This window comes from Macaca fascicularis, chromosome 2 (genome assembly GCF_037993035.2).
Source record: "Macaca fascicularis isolate 582-1 chromosome 2, T2T-MFA8v1.1".
NCBI classification, from domain to species: Eukaryota; Metazoa; Chordata; class Mammalia; order Primates; family Cercopithecidae; genus Macaca; species Macaca fascicularis.
In genome coordinates, this window is record NC_088376.1 from 120,455,846 (window position 1) to 120,482,228 (window position 26,383).

The 26,383-nt window shown below is 38.0% G+C and overlaps 1 protein-coding gene across 1 annotated transcript in view; it reads right to left on the minus strand.

Moving 5' to 3' along the window:
* The window catches only part of DNAH12 (dynein axonemal heavy chain 12), a 238,947-nt gene that overhangs the window by 73,104 nt on the left and 139,460 nt on the right, over positions 1-26,383 (minus strand). Inside the window, exons 42-53 of the mRNA XM_015446091.4 lie at positions 25,630-25,808; positions 23,979-24,171; positions 18,572-18,733; positions 16,312-16,506; positions 12,151-12,284; positions 11,506-11,668; positions 10,406-10,486; positions 9,884-10,060; positions 6,941-7,072; positions 4,332-4,421; positions 3,235-3,375; positions 1,017-1,258 (exon numbers count right to left, since the gene is read on the minus strand). Of these exons, the coding sequence (XP_015301577.3) occupies positions 1,017-1,258; positions 3,235-3,375; positions 4,332-4,421; positions 6,941-7,072; positions 9,884-10,060; positions 10,406-10,486; positions 11,506-11,668; positions 12,151-12,284; positions 16,312-16,506; positions 18,572-18,733; positions 23,979-24,171; positions 25,630-25,808 (1,889 nt within the window). The remainder of the gene's footprint in view (positions 1-1,016; positions 1,259-3,234; positions 3,376-4,331; positions 4,422-6,940; positions 7,073-9,883; positions 10,061-10,405; positions 10,487-11,505; positions 11,669-12,150; positions 12,285-16,311; positions 16,507-18,571; positions 18,734-23,978; positions 24,172-25,629; positions 25,809-26,383) is intronic.

The window sequence follows — 26,383 nt, forward strand, 5'->3', positions numbered from 1 at the left end:
CAAAGGCAAAATCGATTTACAACAGAGAATGATGGGAGACAGTAATTGAAAGGGCAAGGGCTTCCAGTCCAACTGTGTAACAAAAAGCTATAAAATGTGGGACACCTGCTTATCTGTAAAATGAGGTTGGAACCCTTCTAGCTCTTATGTGCTATAACATGTATCTATGTTATGTGAATGACAATCTTCCTTTCATTATTAGAATATTAGACATTTCTTACAGGACTTGGCCCTTCACAAAAAGCAAAAAATAAACCAAAAAACAAAACAAAACAAAAACCCAAAACACCAACATTTTGCCTAATAATTTTCTCTTGGATGATTTGGTCTAGTGGATGTGCTATTTGTTTTAGTATTTATTGTTAGACTGTAAAACACAGGAACATTTGCAATTCATTGCCAAAAATTACATTTAAGCTGTATAGAAGCTGACATACTAAGAATGGTATTTTTTCCATTTAATGAAACCCATACAATAAAAAAGTGTATTCCAAAACTATCTAATCTGTACTACAAAGTCTTGTCAAACTTTATCGTGCTATTCATTCAACAAATAGAATAAATGAAATAGCTGGCTGTCCAATCCAAGTAAATACATTAGAATAAAGCTTACTGGCTTTGTTAGATCAAGCCAGTTATATCTTCGTTAACATAAAATTTAACCAATGAACCATGCATTCACTACTCCCTCCAAACATTGTATTACAAAAAATTTTAAACATACATAAAATTGGAAAGAACTGTACAACAAACAACAACATACTCACCACTTGGATTAAAAAAATTGTTACCATTTGCCTTATTTGCCTCTTTTAAAAGACCATGTGAAAGCAATTTGTAAACACCATCCTCAAGACTGATATCCTTGTTTGGAGAAGCCTGGCCAGGTGTCTTCCAAAATGTCCCATATTCTCAACCAGCCATTGTAAAATCAGTAATTACAATAAACACCCAAAGAAGGTCACATATTCAAGCCTGACATTCCTAAATCTTGTTAAAATAAATAGAAATCTGACCTTGATTTTTCTCCACCCAGTCCTCCAATTAATTGTGAGGCTCTTTCAAGTTTCTTAGCACAGAGTTCCACCTGGTCTTCTAAAGCAGCCTTTTCCTCTGTTTTCTCAAGAAATGTCATTTGTAAATTTTCCAAATGATGTTCTACTTCTGCCAGTTCTGCTCTCTTCTGATTCAAAAGCTCCATTGTCTCAGCTAAAGACTTCTGAGCTTCTGTTAAGCGAGCTTTCTTAGGAGCCACTACCTTTTTGGGAACAATATATGCAGATATGATGTGTACTATGTAAAATTGATATCTGTATAATTCCTCCCTTATAGATATTATGGATTCGAAATGCATTATAATAAATTACATAAACATTTTGCCTTAAATCTTCTGTTTTTACATACAAAGTAAAATATACCTATATATATTATAAAATAGATAAATCTGGACTAGCAAATTGTTACCTATAAAATGATAATTTACACTGGGCTAACAAAATGTCGAAATATGTAGCAAAAATGTCACAAGATGTCTCAAAATAATGAATAGGTGTCACTCAACTGTCGTCAAATAACAGAGAAAAACATATAACATGAAATAATAAGTGTTTGTTTAAACACATGAATATGCTTTGGGTGTTTTTTTTTTCCTTTCCAAGCTTGTGATTTTCTTCCTAGTCAGATTGAGGCTTACATCTGCCTTGCCAGGATTAGAGCTGTGATGGTGGAAATAAAAAGGAAGAAAACCTTGATGCTCAGTTTCACTACCAAAACTGAATTTTCCTCAACAAATCTTGAAAAGTCACATTTGAATGACAAAAAAGGGATTTCCTAAAGTTGTTTTGTTATGCCCATCAGCATATCAACAATGCAGTTTGGCCAACTGGATCACTGAGCGTCCTCTAAGCCCTTGGTATAAAGAATGTAGAAGATGACCAGAGAGAGTCTGCGCCTATTAGAAAGTAGAGAGACCTAACCCTTCTAGTAAATTGCCATGAAAGAAGCTGAAGGCAAGGACGGACGAGAGAGAGAGAGAGAGCAGTGTATCAGACACAAAATGCCCTGCTTTCTCTCTGCTACATTGAAATCATGAAAGAAAATGTGTTAAATAAGTAGACAGAAAGCACATGAAAGAAAATGTGTTAAATAAGTAGACAGAAAGCAGGAAGCTCCCTTTTCTGCTTCTGACTTCAGAGAAGACATTACTGCATATTTCCCTCCCATGCTTCTGTATCAACATGGGGCAGCTTGTATCAGAATAAAAACGGCAGTGTGGAAGTGTAGAGTGGGAAGGCAGGAAAAAGCCTGAATGCCTTGGCTTCTCTGCTTTGTAGAAAGGATCCACAAGATTCTACACATCTGTGGAACATGTGGAAATTAGCTGAGCTACCATGAGACTACCGTGTGAAGGGACAAGATGTTTAATGGAAAGACATCCTAGATAAAATTAATTTTATTTCTTTAACAGGTTTTTTCAGGTCTGCTCCCTTGAAACTAACAAACTCTCTACCTCTCTCTAGGTACATGTATGTATATCATTTAGGAAGACCTTCCTAATTATTACAGCTTGATCATTTATTCTGTCTTCTGAGTTTGTTTTAAACACATGCTACCACATATTTTCATCTACCTTTTTATTTATATTTCTTTCTTCCTTAGGTAGAATTCTGCAAGCTGCGAGGGCAAAGCCTTTGTTGCCCTGGTCCTTTGCTAGCCAGATTTACAAAATGCTCTTAACTATTCTCTGCTCTCCCAGAAATTTGGACCCGGTGGGTATTCCATGAAAGGTTCTGTGTCAGTGCATGGTATTGTTTCAGGGGATCTTTCCATGCTCTGCCTCTTAACTCTACTGGATCCTCTTACTTCTGATCCTTGGAATCAACTTTTTAATCTGGCACTTTCCCCTTGATGGTTTAGATTTTTCTTTGCTTCTGCCTCATCAAACCTTAATTCCCCTTTGTCCTGGGTCCTAAAGCTACAAGTAAATCTGACTAATTTTACTCATCATCCCTGCTCCTGCATCACTACCACCCACACCAGCCCCAACCAGGTTATGTTATGCACAAATATTCTCTTTGTCTACTAGGTATGCAATCAATATATGATAATATGCTACAGCAGGACAAATTCTCTCTGTGGTCACTTTGAGAAACTTCTTAACCAGTAAATATAAGTACAGATTTTAATTCCTGGGAATATCTTAGTAGAATACAGACGTGCTAATCTTCAAAATACCTTTGCAACTCTGTCGTACACTTCCATGGCCATAATCCACTTACACAGACCCTCAGCTGCAGAAGAAGCTTTAGCAACCTTAGGGGGATCAAATTCAGGGTTCGTTAAGTATTCACTACGAATCTTCTGCATAACAGTCACCTATATAACAAAGATTTAAATTTTAAAATTTCAATATAGATCGCACAATCATCAGATGAAAAAATCATATACAATAAAAACATTTGTATAAAAAAGTAATGTTGGCTTTAAAAGCCAAAATAAGTATTTTGAGATAATTTAAAAATAAGCATAATTGTAGCAGAAATACATCACATTTGTGAGCAAAATATGCAAATGTATTACAGATATGAAGGCAAAATGTTTCTTCCAAAAATATTAAAAGACTTACAAGTTTAGGCCGGGCACAGTGGCTCACACTTGTAATCCCAGCACTTTGGGAGGCCAAGGCTGGCAGATCACTTGAGACCAGGAGTTTGAGGCCAGCCTGGCCAACATGGTGAAACCCCATCTCTACTAATAGTATAAAAATTAGCTGGGCGTGGTGGAGGGTGGCGGGTGCCTGTAATCCCAGCTACTCAAGAGGCTGAAGCAGGAGAATTGCTTGAACCTGGGAGGTGGAGGTTGCAGTGAGCCGAGATCATGCCACCGCACTCCAGCCTGGGCTACAGAGCAAGACTCCATCTCAAAAAAAAAAAAAAAAAAGACATACATTGAGAGGACAAACGGAAACAATGGAAAAGAACAATTAAACATTAAGAATAAGAATTTGGATAGAAAATAATGTGCTATACTTTTTAAATCTTACATAAATTTGTGTATCAGATTTCTTAATTTGTTATAAGAAGACAGACAACTCTTTCAAGTCAATTATACACTAAAAGAGTAACTTATTTAAATAACTTTTTAATTATCTGAGACAGGAATGGTTTTAAACATTATGAAAATTCATAGTATCATTAATAAATGTAATATCTCTATTATGTTAATCCTAAAATGGACTATTTCTATATGTGTTGTAAACTATTGCATAATATTAAAGTTTTTAAACATCTTAACCAAGTCACATTTATAGAAAGAAACCCAATGCAACTCACTGGAATGTTGTCCTTGTCATATTCTTTCAAATCTCTTAAGAAATTCATATCTCCCAGAAGTTTTTTGCTAGGTCCCCAGTAATCTAATATCTACAAATAAAATTTATGGAAATTTGTTAAATTTGCAACTAAAAATGCTAGATGTAAAATTTTTCTTCTTGAAGTTTAAGAGGTATTATCAAGAGAAACTAATCGTATACTTTTTGTTTGTTTTGAGATGGAGTCTCACTCTGTCGCCCAGGCTGGAGTGCAGTGGTGCAATCTTGTCTCACTGCCTCCCAGGTTGAAGTGATTCTCCCACTTCAGCCTAGCTGGGACTACAGGCATCTTCCACCACACCTGGCTAATTATTGTATTTTTAGTAGAGACGGGGTTTCACCATGTTGGCTAGGCTGGTCTCCAATTCCTGACCTCAAGTGATCCACCTGCCTCAGCCTCCCAAAGTGCTGGGATTATAGGCGTGAGCCATGACGCCCAGCTATCAACTTACATCTCCTTGGAAATTAAGACTTTCCTCAAGTACATGTTAAACATAAAATATTTTTAAATATGGAAATGCATTTATAGGCTGAATTTGTTTAAAAAAGTAAACACTGAAAAGGAAATAATGTGATTATTTCTTTTGAAAACTTCAGCAACTTGAGTAAACGCTATCACAATTTCATATAAGAAAATAAATTTTTATTACTTCAAAATTTACTTTCCTGTATTCTTTGACTCTTTTAAATAAGAAAAGTACCAAACTTTTTCTTAAAGACAAACTCCTCACTTACCTAGACTCTCCAAGTGAAATTAAAGGAGAAAGCAGAAAGCCAAAGAGTGAGTACACGTTGCTCTGCCAACCATAGGGTAAAAGCACATGCTACTTATACTGGCAAAAGAGCTGAAATAACCAGCTGAAAGTTCTTTTTCCTGCTTCTGGAAGCCTGATAGGGAGGTGTGTGTGTGTGTGTGTGTGTGTGTGTGTGTGTGTGTGTGTGTGTGTGTGTATGTGTGTGTGTGTGTGTAAATAAGAAAAACTTAGTAAGAGCCTATTTATTTTCTCAATGAAGGACAGAATGGCCAAAAAAAAAAAAAAAATCTAATTCTTTAATTCAGGAATTTAAACCCACGTATTAAAAAAACCTGAAGAGAAAATTAGCCTGTACATTCAGTTTAGAATGGATATTATGCCTTCCTTTTTAAGGGACGTATCCTTGAATAATAATTGTAATAATAACAGCTAACATTTATTGTGCACTTACTGTTTGTGAGGCTTTACACCTAAAAACTTTATATGTACTAACTAATCTAATTCTCTCATTAGCTTTATGAGGTAGATATTATGAGTACCCTCTTTTTTTATTTTTTTTTTTTATTTTTATTTTTTATTTTTATTTATTTTATTTTATTTATTATTATTATAATACTTTAAGTTCTAGGGTACATGTGCATAACGTGCAGGTTTGTTACATATGTATACTTGTGCCATGTTGGTGTGCTGCACCCATCAACTCGTCAGCACCCATCAACTCGTCATTTACATCAGGTATAACTCCCAATGCCATCCCTCCCCCCTCCCCCCTCCCCATGATAGGCCCCGGTGTGTGATGTTCCCCTTCCCAAGTTCAAGTGATCTCATTGTTCAGTTCCCACCTATGAGTGAGAACATGTGGTGGTTGGTTTTCTGTTCTTGTGATAGTTTGCTAAGAATGATGGTTTCCAGCTGCATCCATGTCCCTACAAAGGACACAAACTCATCCTTTTTTATGGCTGCATAGTATTCCATGGTGTATGTGTGCCACATTTTCTTAATCCAGTCTGTCACTGATGGACATTTGGGTTGATTCCAAGTCTTTGCTATTGTGAATAGTGCCGCAATAAACATACGTGTGCATGTGTCTTTATAGCAGCACGATTTATAATCCTTTGGGTATATACCCAGTAATGGGATGGCTGGGTCATATGGTACATCTCTTTTTAATGGAATCCCACACGTTAAATACCTTAACCAAGGTCACGCTGCTAGTGGGGCTGGGATTTCTGAATACAGACATTCTAGCTCCAGAGCACATGCTTTTAACAACTTCACTATACTGCTTAACTCAGCAGATTTGTTGGAATACCTAGAAAGAATCTTAGCTGGAAAAGTACAAGTACCTCAGTGTTCATTTAGTTCCAAGCCCATGGTAGTGGAGAATTCTGCATAGACAGAAAAGGAGATGGAAGCAACTAGAACCATTTTTTTTTTTTTGAGCTGGAGTCCCACTCTGTTACCAAGGCTGGAGTGTAGTGGCACGATCTTGGCTCATTGCAACCTCTGCCTCCTGGGTTCAAGCAATTCTTCTGCCTCAGCCTCCTGAGTAGCTGGGATGACAGGTGCCTGCCACTGCATCCGGTTAATTTTTGTATTTTAGTAGAGACGGGGTTTTACCACGTTAGCCAGATTCATCTGGAAACACATTTTTTTGACACTACATTGTCTTAGCTTTACCCTAGAATATATACAGACAATATCTGGAAAACAATGTTTCTTCCCTAATTTGGGTACTGTTGATATTTGATAATAGTTGCTGCTGACAAGTTCTATACATTCATGAATATGATTCAAATCTGTGTCAAGTTATTACCTTGCCTCCAGTCCCTGAAGGATCTGAAATTTTTTCTGGTTTTATATCTTTCATGACACAAACAGCAGCCATAACTAGTTTAACACCAGATGGAGGATTCTTCATTGATTTCACAATCGTAATGTCAGCTGGCTAAAAGAAAAAAACAAAAACAAACAGGACATCTTCAGAATGTTTACTTTTAAATAATGAAAAAATTTTAAAGTAATGTTGGAGAATAATGAAAGCACTCCTTTTTATTTGAAATCAAAGTTTTGTTGTTTTTATTTTTTATTTATTTATTTTTTTACTTTATGTGGTTATGAAACAATTAGCAAAAGAGAATTCAGCACAGATTAAGACTAATGGTTCTCAAATGTTGGGAGGGGTCAGTCATAGATACTTATGAGAATATAATGGCAGCTATAAATCCACCAGAAAATATAGTTTTTCGCATATACAATCACATACCACACCCATTTGTGGAACCTAGGTTAAGAATCCTAATTTAGATGAAGATTTAATTCTGTATTTGCTTATATATATTAGTTGTATTGAAGATGAAAGAAGAGGTAGGTCCCAATTCCAAACCTATTTTCTAAAAAGGTATACATTTTTATAATAGATAGTATAGATTCATTTACCCACACCAATATATTTCTGACATTTCTTGCAAGATGCAAATGCTGGAAAGCTAACAACTATATATCTTAGTTTTTCATGCAACTAGAGTTCTGGGTGAGAATTCGATTCCAGATCACTTGAGTGGTACTAGAATTCAGACAATAAATGGGGAGAGTGGCAGGGTGCAAGACATCCATTGTGACAATGTAGATTATAGTGGAGGTCATGTGGCACTGTAGGAAGGCTCTGCAGGCTTCCTACTCAGAGGGACAGCTGCTCTGGTAGACCATTTCTGCAGTATGTCTTTGTGAGTCATTCCTGGAGGCTCAGCCTCTTCCAACAATTCTGTAATCCATTTATAAAATTCCCTAAAAAATCTTTGTCTGCTTATACTAAATAGAGTTAACTCTCTTCTCTGTAACTGAACTCTAACTCAGGTAATACAGCATTTGATATCAGGAAGGGTATAAGCAACAGACTCTCAATGAAAGGGGACCCTAGTATTTTTTCTTTTTTCTTTTTTTTTTTTTTTTTTGAGACGGAGTCTTGCTCTGTCACCCAGGCTGGAGTGCAGTGGCCGGATCTCAGCTCACTGCAAGCTCCGCCTCCCGGGTTTACGCCATTCTCCTGCCTCAGCCTCCCGAGTAGCTGGGACTACAGGCGCCCACCACCTCGCCCGGCTAGTTTTTTTGTATTTTTTAGTAGAGACGGGGTTTCACCGTGTTAGCCGGGATGGTCTCTCGATCTCCTGACCTCGTGATCCACCCGTCTCGGCCTCCCAAAGTGCTGAGATTACAGGCTTGAGCCACCACGCCCGGCCGGGACCCTAGTATTAATGACCTAAATTGAAGGCATCAAGAATCCTATATCAGGGGATGGAGTGCTGAAAGTTCATGGAACATAGAGAGAAGTTACTTACTTGAGAGTTACATGAGAGAAGTTGCTCATGGTCACCTAGAATGGAGTGCCTCTTAAAACAAGGCTTTGTCAAAATAAGTAGCTGCTGTAATAAATCTCTAAGGAGAGAATGCAGAAAGATCACAGGGTAATAAGTGACTCTTAAATGTGCCAGAAATTAGCCAGGCATGGTGTCACGTGACTGTAGTTCCAGCTACTCAGGAAGCTGAGTCGGGGGGTTGGGGGGTATTACTTTAGCCCAAAAGTTTCAGGTTGTGGTGAGCTATGATCACATCGCTGCACTCCAACCCGAGTGACAGAGTGAGACCCTGTCTCAAAAAAAAAAAGAAAGAAAGAAAGTACCTGAAAGCATGAAGAAAGAACATAATAAGCTCAGCGTTTTAAATTCCTGATTCACAGCGCATTGAGAGCACTAGGAAATTTCTATAAATGCCCTAAAATAATCTCTTGTCTTATAACTACAGGGCTGATGTTACTGAAAATCAGAGAGTTTGATTCTGTGAAATGCTGAATTACCCACAGGTTGAGTTTACAGTCTTGTCAGGTCTGTTACATGAAAGAAAGAGTATTGATTAGGAAAAAAGGCAAAAAATGGGACCTGAATACACTGTTGACCCCCTAGTCAACAGATGCTGTCTCTCCCGCTGTGCTTGGTGCAGTTGTTCTGGTCTTCCCGAAAGACCTGTAAAAAGTTGTGTACAACATAATGTGGTACAGATGGTGCCACTCACAGCTGTACTGGAAATGGCCTTTAAGTTTTTCTGTGTATGCAGGTCCAGGAGGCTGCAGAAGACTAGCTCCACACTGTACTTAACATATGCCTGCTGGTCCACATACAGAACCACTTTGGCCTCTTGGAGTCTATTCGTCTCATTCCACTAGAATATCCTGAATGAAAATTATAAATAATATACAAAAAGCAAAAATAGGCCAGGCATGGAAGCTCATGCCTATAATCCCAGCACTTTGAGAGGCCAAGCTGGGAGGATCACTTGAGCCCAGGAGTTTGAGACCAACATGGGCAACATAGGGTGACCCTGTCTCTATAAAAAAAAAATATTTAAAAAGATTAGCCAGGCATAGTGGTGTGTGTCTGTGGTCCTAGCTACTGAGGAGGCTATGGTAGGAGAATCATTTGAGCCCAGGAGATGGAGGCTGCAGCAGGCCATGACTGCACTACTGCACTCCAGCCTGGTCAACAAAGTGAGACTCTGCCTCAAAAATAAATAAATAAAATAAAATAAAATAAAAATAAAATAAAACAATATATCAAAGGCAAACTGTTAAGAGGCAAGTTTCATTTGATTAGAAAGAAACAAGATAATGCCACCTACCGAAATACAGCCACTTCTAATAAGCCAAATACCCATATTCAACTTCCCTCTGTTGATGAAACACAAAGTAGTTAATTCAAACACGTGCCTTAAGTGTATCCAGTGCAGACAGAGCTGCTTCCAAGGCTGGAATTGCCTCAGCTAGGTCACTTTCACACTCATTTTTCAGAGCTTGGGCTTCTTCAGCTTTCCCACTGGCTACCTCTTCATCCAATTTCACAAATTGTCTTTTCGCTTCCACTTGTACAGACTCTATCTCAATAACCTAAAGAAGTGAAAGATGAAGACAATTTCTCAAACACCCTATTGCTTTTTCAATCCTAGACAAAAGAATATTTGAAAATCAGGGAATCTAACATATCATTTTGAAGGATAGAAGGGTCTATAATAAAATCAGGAGAAATACAAATACATGTGAACTAATTTGGAAATCGGCTTCACAAATTCCTTCAAAAAAGACAGAACCCACATTGGACCCAATGAGACAGCCAGTCAATGGGAAAGGGTAAAGTCTCTAAAGTCTAGTGGCAAAAAATTAACTCTTACTTTCTAGGCTAATTTTACATATTTCAATTGTCCTTTGACATCAAAAACATTCAGGATACTCTACCTGCATCATATTTGCATTTTCAATTTTAGCTTCCTCCAATTTGGGCTGTAATTCAACAAGCTCCATTTGCATTTCACCGACCTAAAGAGACAGTTTATAATATGATTAAGTTTCCATTGCTGTAATTGCTATTGAAACCAAATGCAGAAAATATAAATTTAAATGTATCCATAAAAGTATTGGAGCAGAAAATCTCAACTTTTTCTGCTAGTTCTTTGCATGATAAACAAAACTATGAAAGTGTGGGCCAGGGCCAAGCACAGTGGCTCACGTCTGTAATCCTAGCACTTTGGGAGGTCGAGGCAGGTGGACTGCCTGAGCTCAGGAATTCGAGACAAGCCTGGGGAACATGGTGAAATCCCGTCTCTACTAAAAATACAAAAAAATTGCCAGGCGTGGCAGCGTGCACCTGTAATCCCAGCTATTCGGGAGGGTGAGACAGAATTGCTTGAACTTGGGAGGTGGAGGTTGCAGTGAGCCAAGATTGTGCCATTACACTCCAGCCTGGGTGACAGAGTGACACTCCATCTCAAAAAAAAAAAAAAAAAAAAAAAAAGGCGTGGGCCAGTTTTCTTCACAGAAGACCTCAGTAGGAGAATGCAGTTGCCATGGAAGAAATGTAGATTGAAAACAAAGCAGCATCTCAGAGTATTCCTGGTATACTATGTGCATGACATATGATACAAAGATCAGCCAACCAAACCTCTATTACTTATGTTGAACTAACACTAATTATTACTAGCACTTATTAAAAAAACCACAAATCTCATATTTAACCAGCTTTTATAATAAAAAGCGACCTAAACTTATATTCTCTTAAATGGCAAAAAATTAATTAAAAATAAAACATGATCTATTTGAGCTGTGTGGTCTAGGCAACTTACTGAACTTCTATAAAACTTACTATGCTCATTTGTAAAATGAGGATCATAAAAGTGTCTACCTTATAGAGTTGTTATGAAGAATAACTGAAGGAATAGATGTGAAATACATAACAAAGAGCCTGGCATATCACATATTCTCAATAAATTATAGCTTGTATTATTATTTCTTATACTTCTCAGTATATATTATCATTCTGAGCAGCTCATCAAATTTACCTGAGACTCAGCAAAAGCTAATTTGTCAAGCCCATTCACGTATCGCTGTTTTGCTTCCATGACAGCTTGTCGCTTCTTTGTCAAAAGCTGTCGAAATGAGCCAATGAGTTCAAGATAAGAAGTAGCAGTAACATAGTTATGTCGTCCTAACTCATGCAAGAACCTAAAAGAGAGGCAGATAACATACTTCACTATAAGTAATGGATTCCACAAAAAGGTAAATTCAACATACCATTAACAGACATTTAATAAAGATTACATTTTATATAGAAGTTAGTGAGTACTTGAACATTGTAAGACTCTAGAATCCTACATATTACCACATTATAATTTCTTGTCTCTAAAATAACAACTAGTGGTGACATATTTAAAAGGCACAAATCAAGTGAGATCCTATCTTTTAAAAAACCACAGATCAACAAATATGTCTATAAAAGATGAACTACAGCAAAAAAGAGTCAGACTATTTCACATGTTTCATAAGCCAGGAGGATCTAACTTGGTAAGTGACCCAAGATATCACGTAAACCAGGTAAGTACAGTAGGAAAGGGGATAGCAGATAAGATAGCAAATACATGTGAATTAATTTGGAAATGGGCTTCACAAATCCCTTCATTGTCATTTTAAAATTTACTAATATTAACCTTTCTGAAAGATCCATAATGGAGGTGTGAAAGTGTTTACAGATTGGAACTATCTCTTGTCGTTCAACCTCAGTAAGCTCCAGTGTTTCTAAGAATTTCACAGCTACACGTTCAAGAGCATCTTCAGGCCATGACTAAAAACAAGAAAAAGAAAAACTCTTGAAATTTAAGATGAACAGTAGTTTCATTCCAACTCCATAAGTTAATGCATAATAAGTTGCATGACTTCCTATGGGAGAATAATTTGGTTTTGAGAAAATTAAAATTTTAATGAACAAAGCAGAATAAGAGAGACTGAGGTCTCTGAAAGACCTAATATTCTTATATACTAAAATGAAAAAAAGGATAATATAAAGGATCAATGAAGTTTTATTTATCAAAGATATATTACACTGCCTTCCCAACTCTTCCACTTGGATGTCTAGTAGGCACCCCAAATTTATCATGACAGTGGCAGAAGCTGCTAGTTGTCCACCCAATATCTACTAGCCCTTTCTTCCTTGGGACTCCAATTTTATTCTAGATAGCAATATATCCAGCTAAAAGACTAGATTTCCTAGACTCCTTTGGAATTCAGGATGGCCAATGACACATAAGCAGTTGTTGGGTGGGGACTTCAGGGTAGAGCTAGGACATCCTTTTTGGCCTACTTTCATTCTTCTACTTCTTGTTTGGAACACAATTGTGAACAATGGCACTCTAGCAGCCACCTCACCTCCCTAAGTTACTTTGAGAATGGAAGTCGCATGCTAAGGATAGTAAAGCAGAATAACTTGGGATCCTCATGACTTTGTTAAGCCACAAAAGCCCCACTCTGCTTACCTTTAGATTTTTTTTTCCTATGAGAGTTAAAAAACCCAATGTGTTTGGTTTGGGTTTCTATTACTGGGAGACCATCACAATTTCTACTATAACATCCAAAGGTGATTTTTAAATTTTCTTCCCTACAAATTTGCTTCCTAGCCAGTCCTCTCCATCTTAGTGAAATGGTTCCTTCCTTGGCTTTCCTGCAATATGTCAAGCATGCTCCTACCTCTGGGTCTTTGGACGTGCTTTTCCCTCTGACTAGAACCCTCTCCCTCAGACCTCCATGTGGTTCATGCTCTCACTTCCTTCACATCCAAGCTCATATACCGACTTATCAGGAAGGCCTTCCCAGAGCACTCTTTATAAAACAGCATTACTTCCCTCATTACTCTGCCTTTTATACTGAGTTTTCTTCTCAGCACTTACCAATACATGGCATATCATTAATCTTCATTTGCTCACTAGAGTATTTTCCAGGTTTCCTTTCATTTAGTTTCAATACTATGCTTATAATTTTTTTTCCTTTGTAGCAGATAATACGCATTTTAAGACCAATTTTTTTTTGGTGTCTAGCCTAAGCACATACTGCCAGTGTATGCATTTTTTATTAATAGATTGTTATATTCATGTGATCCAATTGTACCAATACATATTTTAAATCTAAGAGAGACTTCTAAAGAACTATTAAGATTAGTGAAATTTTATAAAATGCCAGGTTAAATGTCATATAACTTACATATCATTAAAAAATACTATGGAGGCTTATCTTTTTGTTCTGCATGCTTCATTTTTAATCATCCTGCTAATTATCATGCATATTTAATACTATCTGTAGCAGTTAGGATATTTATGACTAAAGAGGCAGAAAACCAGTCTTACTGTATCTTCAAAAAAGAGAAGATGCATATTCTTATAGAGTAATACCCAGAAGTAGGGTATTTCCAGGGTTGCTTCATTTAGAAGCTCAACTATATTATCAAGTATTCACGTTTTTTCCATCTTGTTCCTTTCTCAGTGCACTTTATTTCATCCTTGGGCTAGTCCCATTATGGTGACATGATGACTGCTGCAGCTATGGGCATCACATTCTCAAGCAACAAGATTGAGAGACCAAAAAAAGGCCCTTTTATTACCATGTGACTCCTTTTATAGTGAAAATACTTTTTTTCCCCAAAGCTCCCCAGGACCCACTGGCAAGGAATGGTTCATACATGGGCTCAGGCATAAAACAATCACTAGCAAGAGAAATGAAAGCATATATACACACACACACATATACACACACACACACACACATATATACACATACACACACACACACACACACACACACACATATATATCTTTTTTTTGAGACGGAGTTTCACTCTGTTGCCAGGCTGGAGTGCAGTGGCACAATCTCGGCCCACTGCGACCTCCGCCTCCTGGGTTCAAGCAATTCTCCTGGCTTAGCCTCCTGAGTAGCTGGGACTACAGGCGTGCAGCACCACACTGAGCTAACTTTTATATTTTTAGTAGAGACGGGGTTTCACCATGTTGGCCAGGATGGTCTCCATCTCTTGACCTCATGACCCACCCGCTTCGGCCTCCCAAAGTGCTGGGATTACAGGTGTGAGCCACCGTGCCTGCCTGAGAGCACCAATATTGGCTTAGGGCTGGGCACAATGGCTCATGCCTATAATCCCAGCACTTTGGGAGGCTGAGGTGGGAGACAAGCTTGGACGACATAGAGAAACCCTGTCTCTATAAAAAATTTAAAAATGAGTTGGGCATGGTGGCATACACCTATAGTCCCAACTACTCTGGAGGCTGAGGTGGGAGGATTGCTTGAGCCCAGGAGGCAGAGGTTGCAGTGAGCTGAGATTGCACCAGTGCACTCCAGCCTGGACGACAGAGATCCTGTCTCAAAATATATATATATATTGACTTAGACCAACCATGATTCAATCCCTCTGATACATAGCTACATGGAGGGTGATTTCCCAAACAAAACCAGAATGCAGTTGATAAGAATTAGGCAAAGAGAATAAAACAAATCAGTACCAGAAACTAATTTTTTTAAAAAAATTATCCAGGGTCAATGCACAGTCCACATTCTATTGCACATAAAACAATCAAATAGAAGGTACCATGAGTTACTGTTCTCAAAAGTATGAATACCAAATGGTTTTATACAGGCAGTGGCAGTCTGTCTTAGGTGAGGCAGTGGCCTTCATCATTTGCTTCCAGCTTGACTGAAATTGTTGCCTAGCTGGTTTTCCTGTCTCTTGTTTTGCCCTACTGTAATTTACCCACCACACAGCTTCCAACTGTTTTGGTTTTTTCCTAAATACAGATTATCTAAAAATATGTTGATGCCACTGTGATGTCTCTGGTATAAAACCAAATTCCTAGGAATACCTTGCCAATCTCTTTGTAACCTGATACGTGCCCAAAGCTCCAACTCAACTGCTGCTGCCCTTAAAATGCCAGCCAGCTATACCAAACAACTTTCAGTGGGGCAGACGAGCCAACCTCTTCCCACCCTTCTCCTTTTCCATGTACTATTCTCTAATAATGGTTCATTTTATGTGTCAACTTGACTGGGCCATGAGGTTCCCAGATATTTGGTCCAACATGATTCTGGGTGTTTCTGTAAGAGTGTTTTTACATGAGTTCAACATTTAAATCATTATAGACTGAGTAAAGCAGAGTGCCCTCCCTAATGTCAATGGACTGCATTCAGTTGTCCTTGTCCAATTTTGTTCAATCCAACGCAACACAAATGCTGATCCTCCCCCAAATTCCTCCTGTATGATTGTCTTCAAGCTGAGACATTGGTTCTTTTTCCCCTCCCTTCAGACTTGGACTGAATTGGCTCTTCCTGGCTCCTGAGCCTGCCGGCCTTCAGACTGGAACTACATCACTGGTTTTCCTGGGCTTTCACCTACCAACTGCAGATCTTGGGACTTTTTAGGCTTCGTAATCATACGAGCCAATTCCTCATAATAAATTTCTTTACATACAAATTTCCTATTGATTCCTAATACACTCCCCCTCTATGTAACTAATTCATCTTCATGCCTCAGAAATTCACTGCCTTTGTATGTATACCCTTTGCACATCAACATTATGGCTCTCTTATATAATCATGATTGCTGACTGCTTTTTCTATCTTCCAGTCTATAGTGTAAGCTCCTTGTGAGGATCATGTAGTCCTATCAGTCTCTGGTGCTGAACATTACGCCTGTCATTACAGTAACTGATCAAGAAACAAACACTTGCTGAATGTATATTAATGAAGTTTTTCAAATATTTCACTAAAATTCCAAAAGAGTTAGTTGCCTCCCCCTCCAACCAAGAAAAATGACAAACCTGAAACCAGTCAATGGTACAGCAGTTGATGAGTGATGGGAACTGTCTCAAGCGATTTCGAAAGGCATCTCCAATGGGGCTAAAGGCCACCACGACATGAAGATTATCTTTGCAGCGATTCACGAAGAAAGCAAACAGGGCTAAGGGGCTGAGTTCATCATGTTTACTGCCAGCCTGAGCTACTGGACGAACACCCTAGGGAATATCAGAAAATAAAAACCTTGTAAATAAAAATAGATAAGCTGGCAGTGAGATTGGTGGATATTAGAATATGAAGAAGTTTTATTGCTCCCTGTAAATATCTGTAAAATTTTGGTTTCATATCAATAGGATGACTTTGACATAGTTTAAATGTAGAAAACCTCTTCCAACTCAAAATTCTACAATTTAAAAACAAGTATCTGCCAAGAATTTACCTTATAAAGATAATCACAAAAGTTCACAAAGATGTATAGAGACATAATTTTACATTTTTTTTTTTTTTTTGAGACGGAGTCTCGCTCTGTCGCCCAGGCTGGAGTGCAGTGGCCGGATCTCAGCTCACTGCAAGCTCCGCCTCCCAGGTTCACGCCTTTCTCCTGCCTCAGCCTCCCGAGTAGCTGGGACTACAGGCGTCTGCCATCTCGCCCGGCTAGTTTTTTGTATTTTTTAGTAGAGATGGGGTTTCACCATGTTAGCCAGGATGGTCTCGATCTCCTGACCTTGTGATCCGCCCGTCTCGGCCTCCCAAAGTGCTGGGATTACAGGCTTGCGCCACCGCGCCTGGCCAATTTTACATTGTTTTTAAGAGAAAAAATGTAAACAGCTGAAGTAGCAATCAGTAAGGAAGTAGTTATAAATGTAAAAGATCCACATATTAGCATTTTATACAACAGTTAAAAATAATAAAGTGGTGTCTCATGCCTGGAATCCTAGCTTCTTGGGAGGCTGAGGTAAGAGCCCAGGAGTTGGAAGCTGCAGTGAGCTATGACTGCACCACTGCACTCCAGCCTGGGCAACAGAGCAGTGAGACTTCATCTCTAGAAACACACAGACACAGACACACACACACACACACACACACACACACAGTGTATTTTGTGCTACAAGAAGATAAGCAAGATAAAATAACTAAAAAAAAAAGTTTTGCAACAGTATATTGAATATGATACTGTTTAAAAAATATAGATGTATATAAAATAGCAAATATATAACAGAAATAGTGAAGAAATGGAAAAGTTTAGTAGCAAAGTGATGGGAATGAAAGATAGATAATAGCTAAAGTAGCAGGACAGCCTAGCAAAGCTTAGGAAATTCCATTTCCCAAAGGTGACTATTCCTTGAATGGGCATATGGACGATGCATTTCTCCTATAAATCAGGAGAATACCACTAATTCGCAGCCTTGGTCACATCTCTGACATATCCCAGATAAAAGCAAAGAACATGGGTTTTTGTTGTGTTGTTTTGTCCTCTTTTCTCCTTCCACACTCCATACTATGAACTGGTAATGCACCATTTACTGAGGGCTGTGTAAGTGCCTGACACTACATAAGTGCTTTATTTTGTTTGATTCTCAAACCTCACAGCAACCCCATGTGGGAAGAACTCTTATCTGTGCTGCCATTTCATGGAACACAAAAGCAGAGTACTTGAAAGTGTGAGTCCATTTCACTCCAGATGTTATGGCTGGAGGTGGGGAATTAAATATCCAGGTGTGAGTGATATATTTTGTGGGTAAAAGTGATTATGGTAATGAGAAAGTGTGACATTACTTTCATCTTAGAAATGAGGGTTAAAGTATGTGACAGTAGTGGACATGTCACCGTTGTATTTTTTGTCAATTAAATCACAAACAAGACTTTCAGAGGTATCAAACCTATAAGATAGTTTCATTAAAACTTTTTAAAAATTTACTAACCAGTGTAAACGACAAAGACTAATAAAGTAGCATTAAAATCATGCTTTCTTACATCAATGTAACCTTAAGAGATGATTTAAAATTCTCTAATCACTCATAAAACATGCTAAATAACATTAAACAGGTGAAACAAACTGCCATTATTATGAAGATAGGAGTTACAAAACAAAAATTATTCCTCATAACTATGGTTGAAGCAATTTAAAATTCACCAAACAATGATGTATTTAACTAATATACTTAAAATTTTTAATTACCCCCAAAATCATATGTACAAACTATATTTATCCTGAAGAGCTGAGAAAAGGTTTCAAGAAATAAAGTTTTGTGCTAGGAGCAGTACTTTCCCAAAAGTGTTTACCTCCATCACTTCTTGTTTCTCATCTGCTGCAAAAATGTTAGGCACTTCTCCTGTGTTGAGCACACTGTCAATATCCTCTAGAAAAGCTTCCTCTTTAATCTGAGTGTCTGTGATGAGAAAGACGGTCTTCTGGCCCCTCATGCCCACATTCCTTAACAGACCCTTAAAAAATAAAAATGTACTTGTAAGCAGAATATGGTAGACATCTGTTGGTTTTGATTTCCCTCACTTTCTCCTTCTTTTGATAATAACACTTTGATTTTTAGGGCAGTAACTCTCCCCACTTCTACTGGGGCTGTCAATCGGGGCCTCCACTGCCTCTGTCCCCTGGGTGGGAAAGCCAAACTGGTCAGTTTCCCCAAACCCCTAGACATAATCACTGATTCAGAGGAAGGCATATGATTTAAGCAGGGCCCAATCATAGTCTTACTTCAGGGATTGAGACAGACTTGAAACAGAAAGAATCCTGGCTGTTCTGAGATGGAATATATAAAGGCCAGTAACCTTAATTACTTGGAGTTAACTGTTTGCCTCATGGAATGAGCCTGCTGGAGAAGGAAGCCAAATGGAGGAGAGTTGTGTCAGGAGATAGAAAGAGTAATTACTAAGGACATAATTTGATACCCTAAATTCAGCTTTGTGAAAAGCCTATCTACCTCTAGACACTTCAGTGTAGACAGGCTGGGGTTTTTGTGCAGGGGTCAACAGCAACCCAAATTCCTAATATAAGATATGGGCTCAGTAGTGTGCTGAAACTGACTTGTATAAGCTTGTTAGAACTGACTGTTAAAATTTCAGGCACTTGTCAGAAGTTTGTAAAACATAGCCAGGATTTAAAAATTGAATTATATAAACTTACAATTATACAAAAATCTAGTTATATTTAAAAGGGAGGTAAATGCTTAAATCTCATCATCTCCTATTTTATTATGTTACTATTATCTATACTCTGGAAATTTTTTCAATCTATTGTATCAATACAGTAAAATACCATGTCATGGTGTTCTATGCATATCTCTTTTCAGTTCTGTTCTCAGTGACAGCATGTTGGGAGCTTCAGATCAGCCATGGGGCAGTTTTTACATCACGGAAATTGGAAAATCTACCATCAGAGGCTCCCTCTCACCCCCAGTCCTCGAAAGCTGGTTGTTAAACATTTGTCAGCATACAAACTGACTGTAGTTCACAGTGAAATAGCATTACAACTTCTGTAAGTTCTTTTTAAAAATAACCTTCTACCTTGTAAAACCATATATTTTAAATCATTAAATATTAACTAATATTTTCACTCCATAAAATAACTGGTGGATTTTTATATTGTACACAACTACGTCCTTTTCCCATTACAGCCATCTTCCAATATGAAGGCTGTTTTGTTCTTAGAAATAATTTTCTGTCATCAAAACTAGGGAGTCTAGTTTTTAAAGTAGTATTGTATCAGGTTTATAATTATTAATATTATATCAAAATAAATCTTAGGCTGGGTGCAGTGGCTCACCCCTGTAATCTGAGCAGTTTGAGAGGGTGAGGCAGGAGGATTACTTGAGCCCAGGAGTTTGAGAGCAGCCTGGACAACATAATGAGAGACCATCTCAAAAAAAAAAAAAAAAAAAAAAAAATTAGCCAGGCCTGGTGGTACATGCCTGTAGTCCCACAGGCAGCTACTAGGGAGGGTGAAGCGGGAGGGTTGCTTGAACCTGGGAGGTTGAGGCTGCAGTGAGCTATGCTCATGCCACTGTACTCCAGCTGGGGTGACAGAGTGAGACACCTCTCCAAAAAAAAAAAAAAAAAAAAAATCTAAAAATTTTAATTTGTGCTGGGTGCGGTGGCTCAGGCCTGTAATCCCGGCACTTTGGGAGGCCCAGGCAGGTGGATCAACTGAGGTTGGGAGTTCGAGACCAGCCTGACCAACATGGAGAAACCCTGTCTCTACGAAAAATACAAAATAACCTGGGCATGGTGGCACATGCCTCTAATCCCAGCTACTCGGGAGGCTGAGGCAGGAGAATCGCTTGAACCCAGGAGGTGGAGGTTGCAGTGAGCCAGGATCGTGCCATTGCCCTTTAGCCCTGGCAACAAGAGCAAGCCTCCATCTCAAAAAAAGAAAAAGGAAAAAAAAAAAAAAAAACCATAAAAATTTTAATTTAAAATAAACTTTACAATACAATATACACAAACATATTTAACTTATTGTCATGAGCATCATTGTAATTTGGTTTTTTTTTGTTTTTTTTGAGACAAAGTCTCGCTCTCTTGCCTGGGCTGGAGTGCAGTGGCACGATCTTGGCTCACTGAACTTCTGCCTCCCAGGTTCTAGCGATTCTCCCGCCTCAGCCTTCCAAGTATCTGAGATTACAGGTTCATTCCACTATAAATGATTCTCCTGCCTCAGGCTCTTGAGTAGCTGCAATTACAGGTCCGTTCTACCACACTTGGCTAATTTTTGTATTTTTAGAAGAGACAGAGTTTCATCATGTTGGCCAGGCTGGTCTCAGACCTCTGACCTCAGGTGATCCGAGACCAACTTGGTTAACATGGTGAAATCCCATCTCTAGCAAAAATACAGGAAAAAAAAAATTAGCCAGGCATGGTGGCAGGCACCAATAATTCCAGCTACTAGGGAGGCTGAGGCAGTAGAACCACTTGAACTCGGCAGGTGGACGTTGCAGTGAGTGGAGATTGTGCCACTGCACTCCAGCCTGGGTGACACAGTGAGACTTCATCTCAATAAAAAAAATTGATATTAATTATATGTCAGGAATATTAAGAAAACCCTATATACATTATATAATTTAACCATAATAATCTTTGAAATAGGTGGTATTATCCAAATTTTACAAATGAAGAATCGAGAAAGTGACCATCAGCAAGATAATGGGCTAGGAAGCTCTAGACCCTTTTCTACCCTGAAGACACTGTATTAGCAATATATAGAACACAATTACCTTTGTGAGAACTTTGGAAACTAGTTAAGTGGCTGCAGCACCCAGAAAAGAGCATGAACAAGAGAAGGGACTGTTCCCAAAAGGGTGAGACAGTACCTCATATTTTTCTCACTCTAGCCCCTCCCCCAACTGGGCATAGTGTGGGGAGATCCAGAGAATACCATCCAAATCCTGGCTCCTTCCTCAGGACAGAAGGAATATAGTTGAACTTAAGCCCAGAATACTGGCTTGTGTGGGGGCTGTTCCACCTGCCTTCAGGTGCTAACAGGAACAATGGCCTATTTTGGACACCAGGTTGGAGGCCACTGAAACAGGGTGAGTTCCCTGGTGGGTTAGAGCAGCAGAAGCTGCAGTTCTACAGGCAGGCACCAGGGAGAGCAAGAGATCAAGGGCGGAGGAATACAACGGAATCAGCAACTGAAAGCCCCTGAGAAGAAAGAGCAAATTAAGACAGTCAAAAGCACTCATACATGCAACAATAAAAGCACACGTACAACCTCAAAGAAGACACGTCCTCAGAAAAGGTCTGAAAGGTCCCAGAACCTCTAGCTAGGTTGATTGGTGAAGGTCTTCCCTGAATGAGGCCAGTCATAATGATTGGGAGGGGTGGCTTTATTTCAAATGGTCAACTCTCAAAAAGATCACAAGGGATGCAAAGAAATAAGGAAATGTGGCCCAATCAAAGAAACAAAATAAAGTTCCAGAAACCAACCATAAGGAAATGCAGATCCATGAACTGACTAGCAAAACATTTAAAATAACTACCTTAAAGTTTCTCAGTGAGCTGAAAGGAACCCAGAGCTAAATCAGGAAAACAATGCATGAACAAAATGAGAATTAACAAAGATATAGAAACCATAAAATATAAATAGAAATTCTGGACCCAAAACATAAAACTGAACTAAAAAGTTATCTAGAGGGGTTCAATATTAGACTTGATCAGGCAGAATCAAGAGTCAACCAACTTGAAAACAAGTAATTGAAAATCACCAGGTTAATGGAGCAAAAACTAAACAAAGACAATAAAGGAAGGTGGAGCAAGCCTAAGGGATTTATGGTACACCATCAAGTGGACCAATATATGCATTATGGAAATCCCAGAATGAGAGACAGAGGAAGAGAGGACAGAGAGCTTTTTCAAGAAATAATGGCTGAAAATTTCTCAAATCTGAGGAAAGAAGTGGATATAAAAATTCCATTTTATGGAAGATCAATGAATTCCAACTAGGATGAAGTCAAAGAAATCCACACTAAAAAACAATATAATCAAACTGCCAAAAGTCAAATACAAAGAGAAAATATTGAAAGCAGCCAGAGAAAAGCAACTTGTCATCTACAAGGGAACTACCTTAAGATTATCAGTGAATTTCTCAGCAGAAAATGTACAGACCAGAAGGAAGTAGGGTGACATATTCTAATTGCAGAAAGATAAAAACCTGTCAACCAAGAACACTGTATCTGGTAGAGCTGCCCTACAAAAATGAAGGTGAAATTAAAACCTTTCCAGATGAACAAACACCGAGGGAGTCCTTATCACTAGATCTGCCCTACAAGATACGCTAAAGGGAGTCCTTTAAGCTAAAGTTGAAACAAAAGAACCTAGATTACTACTAAGACAACGTTAATGCCATCATCATCATCATCAGGTTCATGTTTAAATCTGCTAGAAACCATATCTGAAATAAGTCCTCTCTGAACTGGAATAAATATATAGTCAGTGGCATAAGCCAGGCACAGAAAGATAAACATCACATGTGCTGACTTACATGTAGGAGCCAAAAATTTGACCTCATGGAGGTAGAGAGTAGAAAGACAGTTATCAGAGGCCAGAAAGGAGATGCAGGCAGGGGAGGATAAAGAGAAGCAGGTCAATGGGTATGAACATACAGTTAGAAGAAGTTGTAGTGTTCAATAGTACAATAGCGCAACTATATTTAACAATGTATTGCGTATTTCAAGATAGAAGATATGCAATGTTACCAATACAAAAAGATCGATGTTCTACATGATGGATATCCTAAATGTGCTGACTCCATAGTTATTCATTTTATGCATGTATCAAAATATTACATGTACCTCATAAATATGTACAAATATTATACAACAATTTTTTTAAAGCAGCAGCCATGGTAATAGCGTAGTGGATAAGACTTGAGTTAGAAAGCCTTGCTCTGTTGTGCATCACATGTCACTCAGCTTCAGTAAAACACAGAGACAACCCACCTGCTGCATTGCATTGCTGTACCTATAGAATGAGATCATGTAGGTAAAAGCTAGGTAAAGCACTCAGGACAGAACTCAGCACACACAGTAGATGCTCTATGGACAGTATCATCATCATCATCATCATCATCATCATCATCACTGGAGTTCAGTACACAGCTACACAGGCTGGTTCTCTCTTTACAAGTAAAAGAATGTACTGTTTTCATTTTAGATACTAGGCTTCTTCATAATCTTACCTTCATATCCTCTCTCCATTCATTCATACCATAGCTCTTAGAAATTTCTGGTTGGAAAATATGCATTTTTGCCATGGATGTAGCCAGACGAGTTAAAGATTGACGACCACTTCCTCCAAGTCCGACAAGCAAAGCATTTCCACCAGACTGCTTTAGAACTCGACATATTCTTGATAAATGTTCCAAAACATACCTACCACAAAATAAAAATTTTATTAATGCATTACAATAAAAATGTAAATGTATATTTACATGTAACTACTGTTTTACTTTCCTAGAAGAACATGACTTTGCTGTCCTATATGTTACTATCCCAGTTTTAAAGAATTTACTATCAAAAACTGTGATTTTTTCAAAAGCAGTCACAACTGGATCATTCGATGTAGGGGAAAACTAATTAAAAGTTCAAATTCAGGAAACTTGATATACAAGTTATACAAATAAAATGAAATATTAACTAATACTGGCAGTATCTTATCACTTTTATTAAATATGTTTCTTCAGTGTCTTAAGATTTCTGTGTGAGAAAAGATCGTTACCTATAAAACAACAAATTCAGAAAAGGTGCTTAGCTTCACTGGTAATTAGGTTAATTAAAATTAAAATGATAATGAGATACCATTTCACTCTCCTTAGACTAGAAAAACTTACAATATCTGTCAATCCTAAGCATCAGCAAAGGTAAAGAACAATGGAAGCTCTCAAAAATAATAATCATTTTTAAAGATGTTTTGGCAAAATTTAGTAAAGTTGAAGATGCTTATATACTATGACATGATAATCCCACTTATAGGAAAATAGCCTAGAGAAATTCTCACACATGTACCCAAGGAGACACGCATGAGAATTTTCAAAGCCTTTCTTATAATAGCAAAAACTAGAAGTCACCTAAAATTTGTCTCAGAAGAATGACTACACTGTGGTACAATTATATAATAGAATGCAATATAGTGGTAAATATTCATTTTTCTTTGACTCTCACAATATGGAATAAACCAACTAGTAGCAGAAGATTATGTCTAGTATTATACCATTTATATGCAGTTTTAAAATATGCAAAATAAGACTGCGTATATGTTTAGGAATACACACATGTATAGTAAAAGTTCTAAGAAACACAAGTTTCAGCCAGGCGCAGTGGTTCATGTCTGTAATCCCAGCACTTTGGGAGGCCAAGGCGGGCAGATCACTTGAGGTCAGGAGTTCGAGACCACCCTGGCCAGCATGGTGAACCCCATATCTACTAAAAATACAAAAACATTAGCTGGGCGTGGTGTTGCATGCCTATAGTTCCAGCTACCTGGGAGGCTGAGGTAGGAGAATTGCTTCAACCCAGGAGGCAGAGGTTGCAGTGAGCTGAGATTGTGCTATTGCACTCCAGCCTGGATGACAGAGCAAGACTCAGTCTCCCAAAAAAAAAAAAAAAAAAAAAGTTTCTTTTCACTGCTACTCTTAGGACACCAGATGCAGTGAGAGAGTGTGACTATAACAGGGAACTTCAAATAAATTACTAATATTTTATGTCTTATGCTGGATAATGGGGACAAAGTTATTCACCGTATTTTTCTTTACACCTTTTGGTACATTTTAAACATTTCATAATAACGTTTTACAGGTAGCAATTTCAAGCATCAACATCATATATAGGTACCTAAAAATGACAAGATTCATTCTTGTTTTGTGTGTTTGATTATACTCATCTAAGCACTGGTCCACAACATCACTAAAATGAAGAATATTTGGAATTTCAATATAAACTCTATCATCTCCTTCAAGGTCAGGATTCATATAGTCACCAAACATGAGATTTCTTAAGTCTTCTTCAGTTACCTATGGAAAGGAAATCAACAAATTATAAAACTTAAAACATTTAAAAAATAAATTTAAGAAAATGTTGTATAAAATTTTTGTTTCATCCATGTTATAAAGTAATTTTTTTAAACATTAGGGTAGTAAATAATATACTTACAAAATTAGTACCTGAGATTACATCCTTAGGATATAAAAAGAAAAGTAAGATCTTCTATCATATACGTTTTATTGTTGTTAGGCTACAGAAGTCATTCTGGGTGACTCCCATTTATTGAGTAGTTACTAAGTGATGGTCATCATGTTAAGCACGTTATATCTATTATATCATTTATTCCCTACCACATAAGGTGTTATTCTTTAAATAACTTCTATGTTGCATACTTTCCTATGAAGATAAATCTTCTCAAAACAAACACCTATTTACAAGGAATGCTAAAAAAAAAGTTCATTATAGCGGCCGGGCGCGGTGGCTCAAGCCTGTAATCCCAGCACTTTGGGAGGCCGAGTCGGGCGGATCACGAGGTCAGGAGATCGAGAACATCCTGGCTAACACGGTGAAACCCCGTCTCTACTAAAAATACAAAAAACTAGCC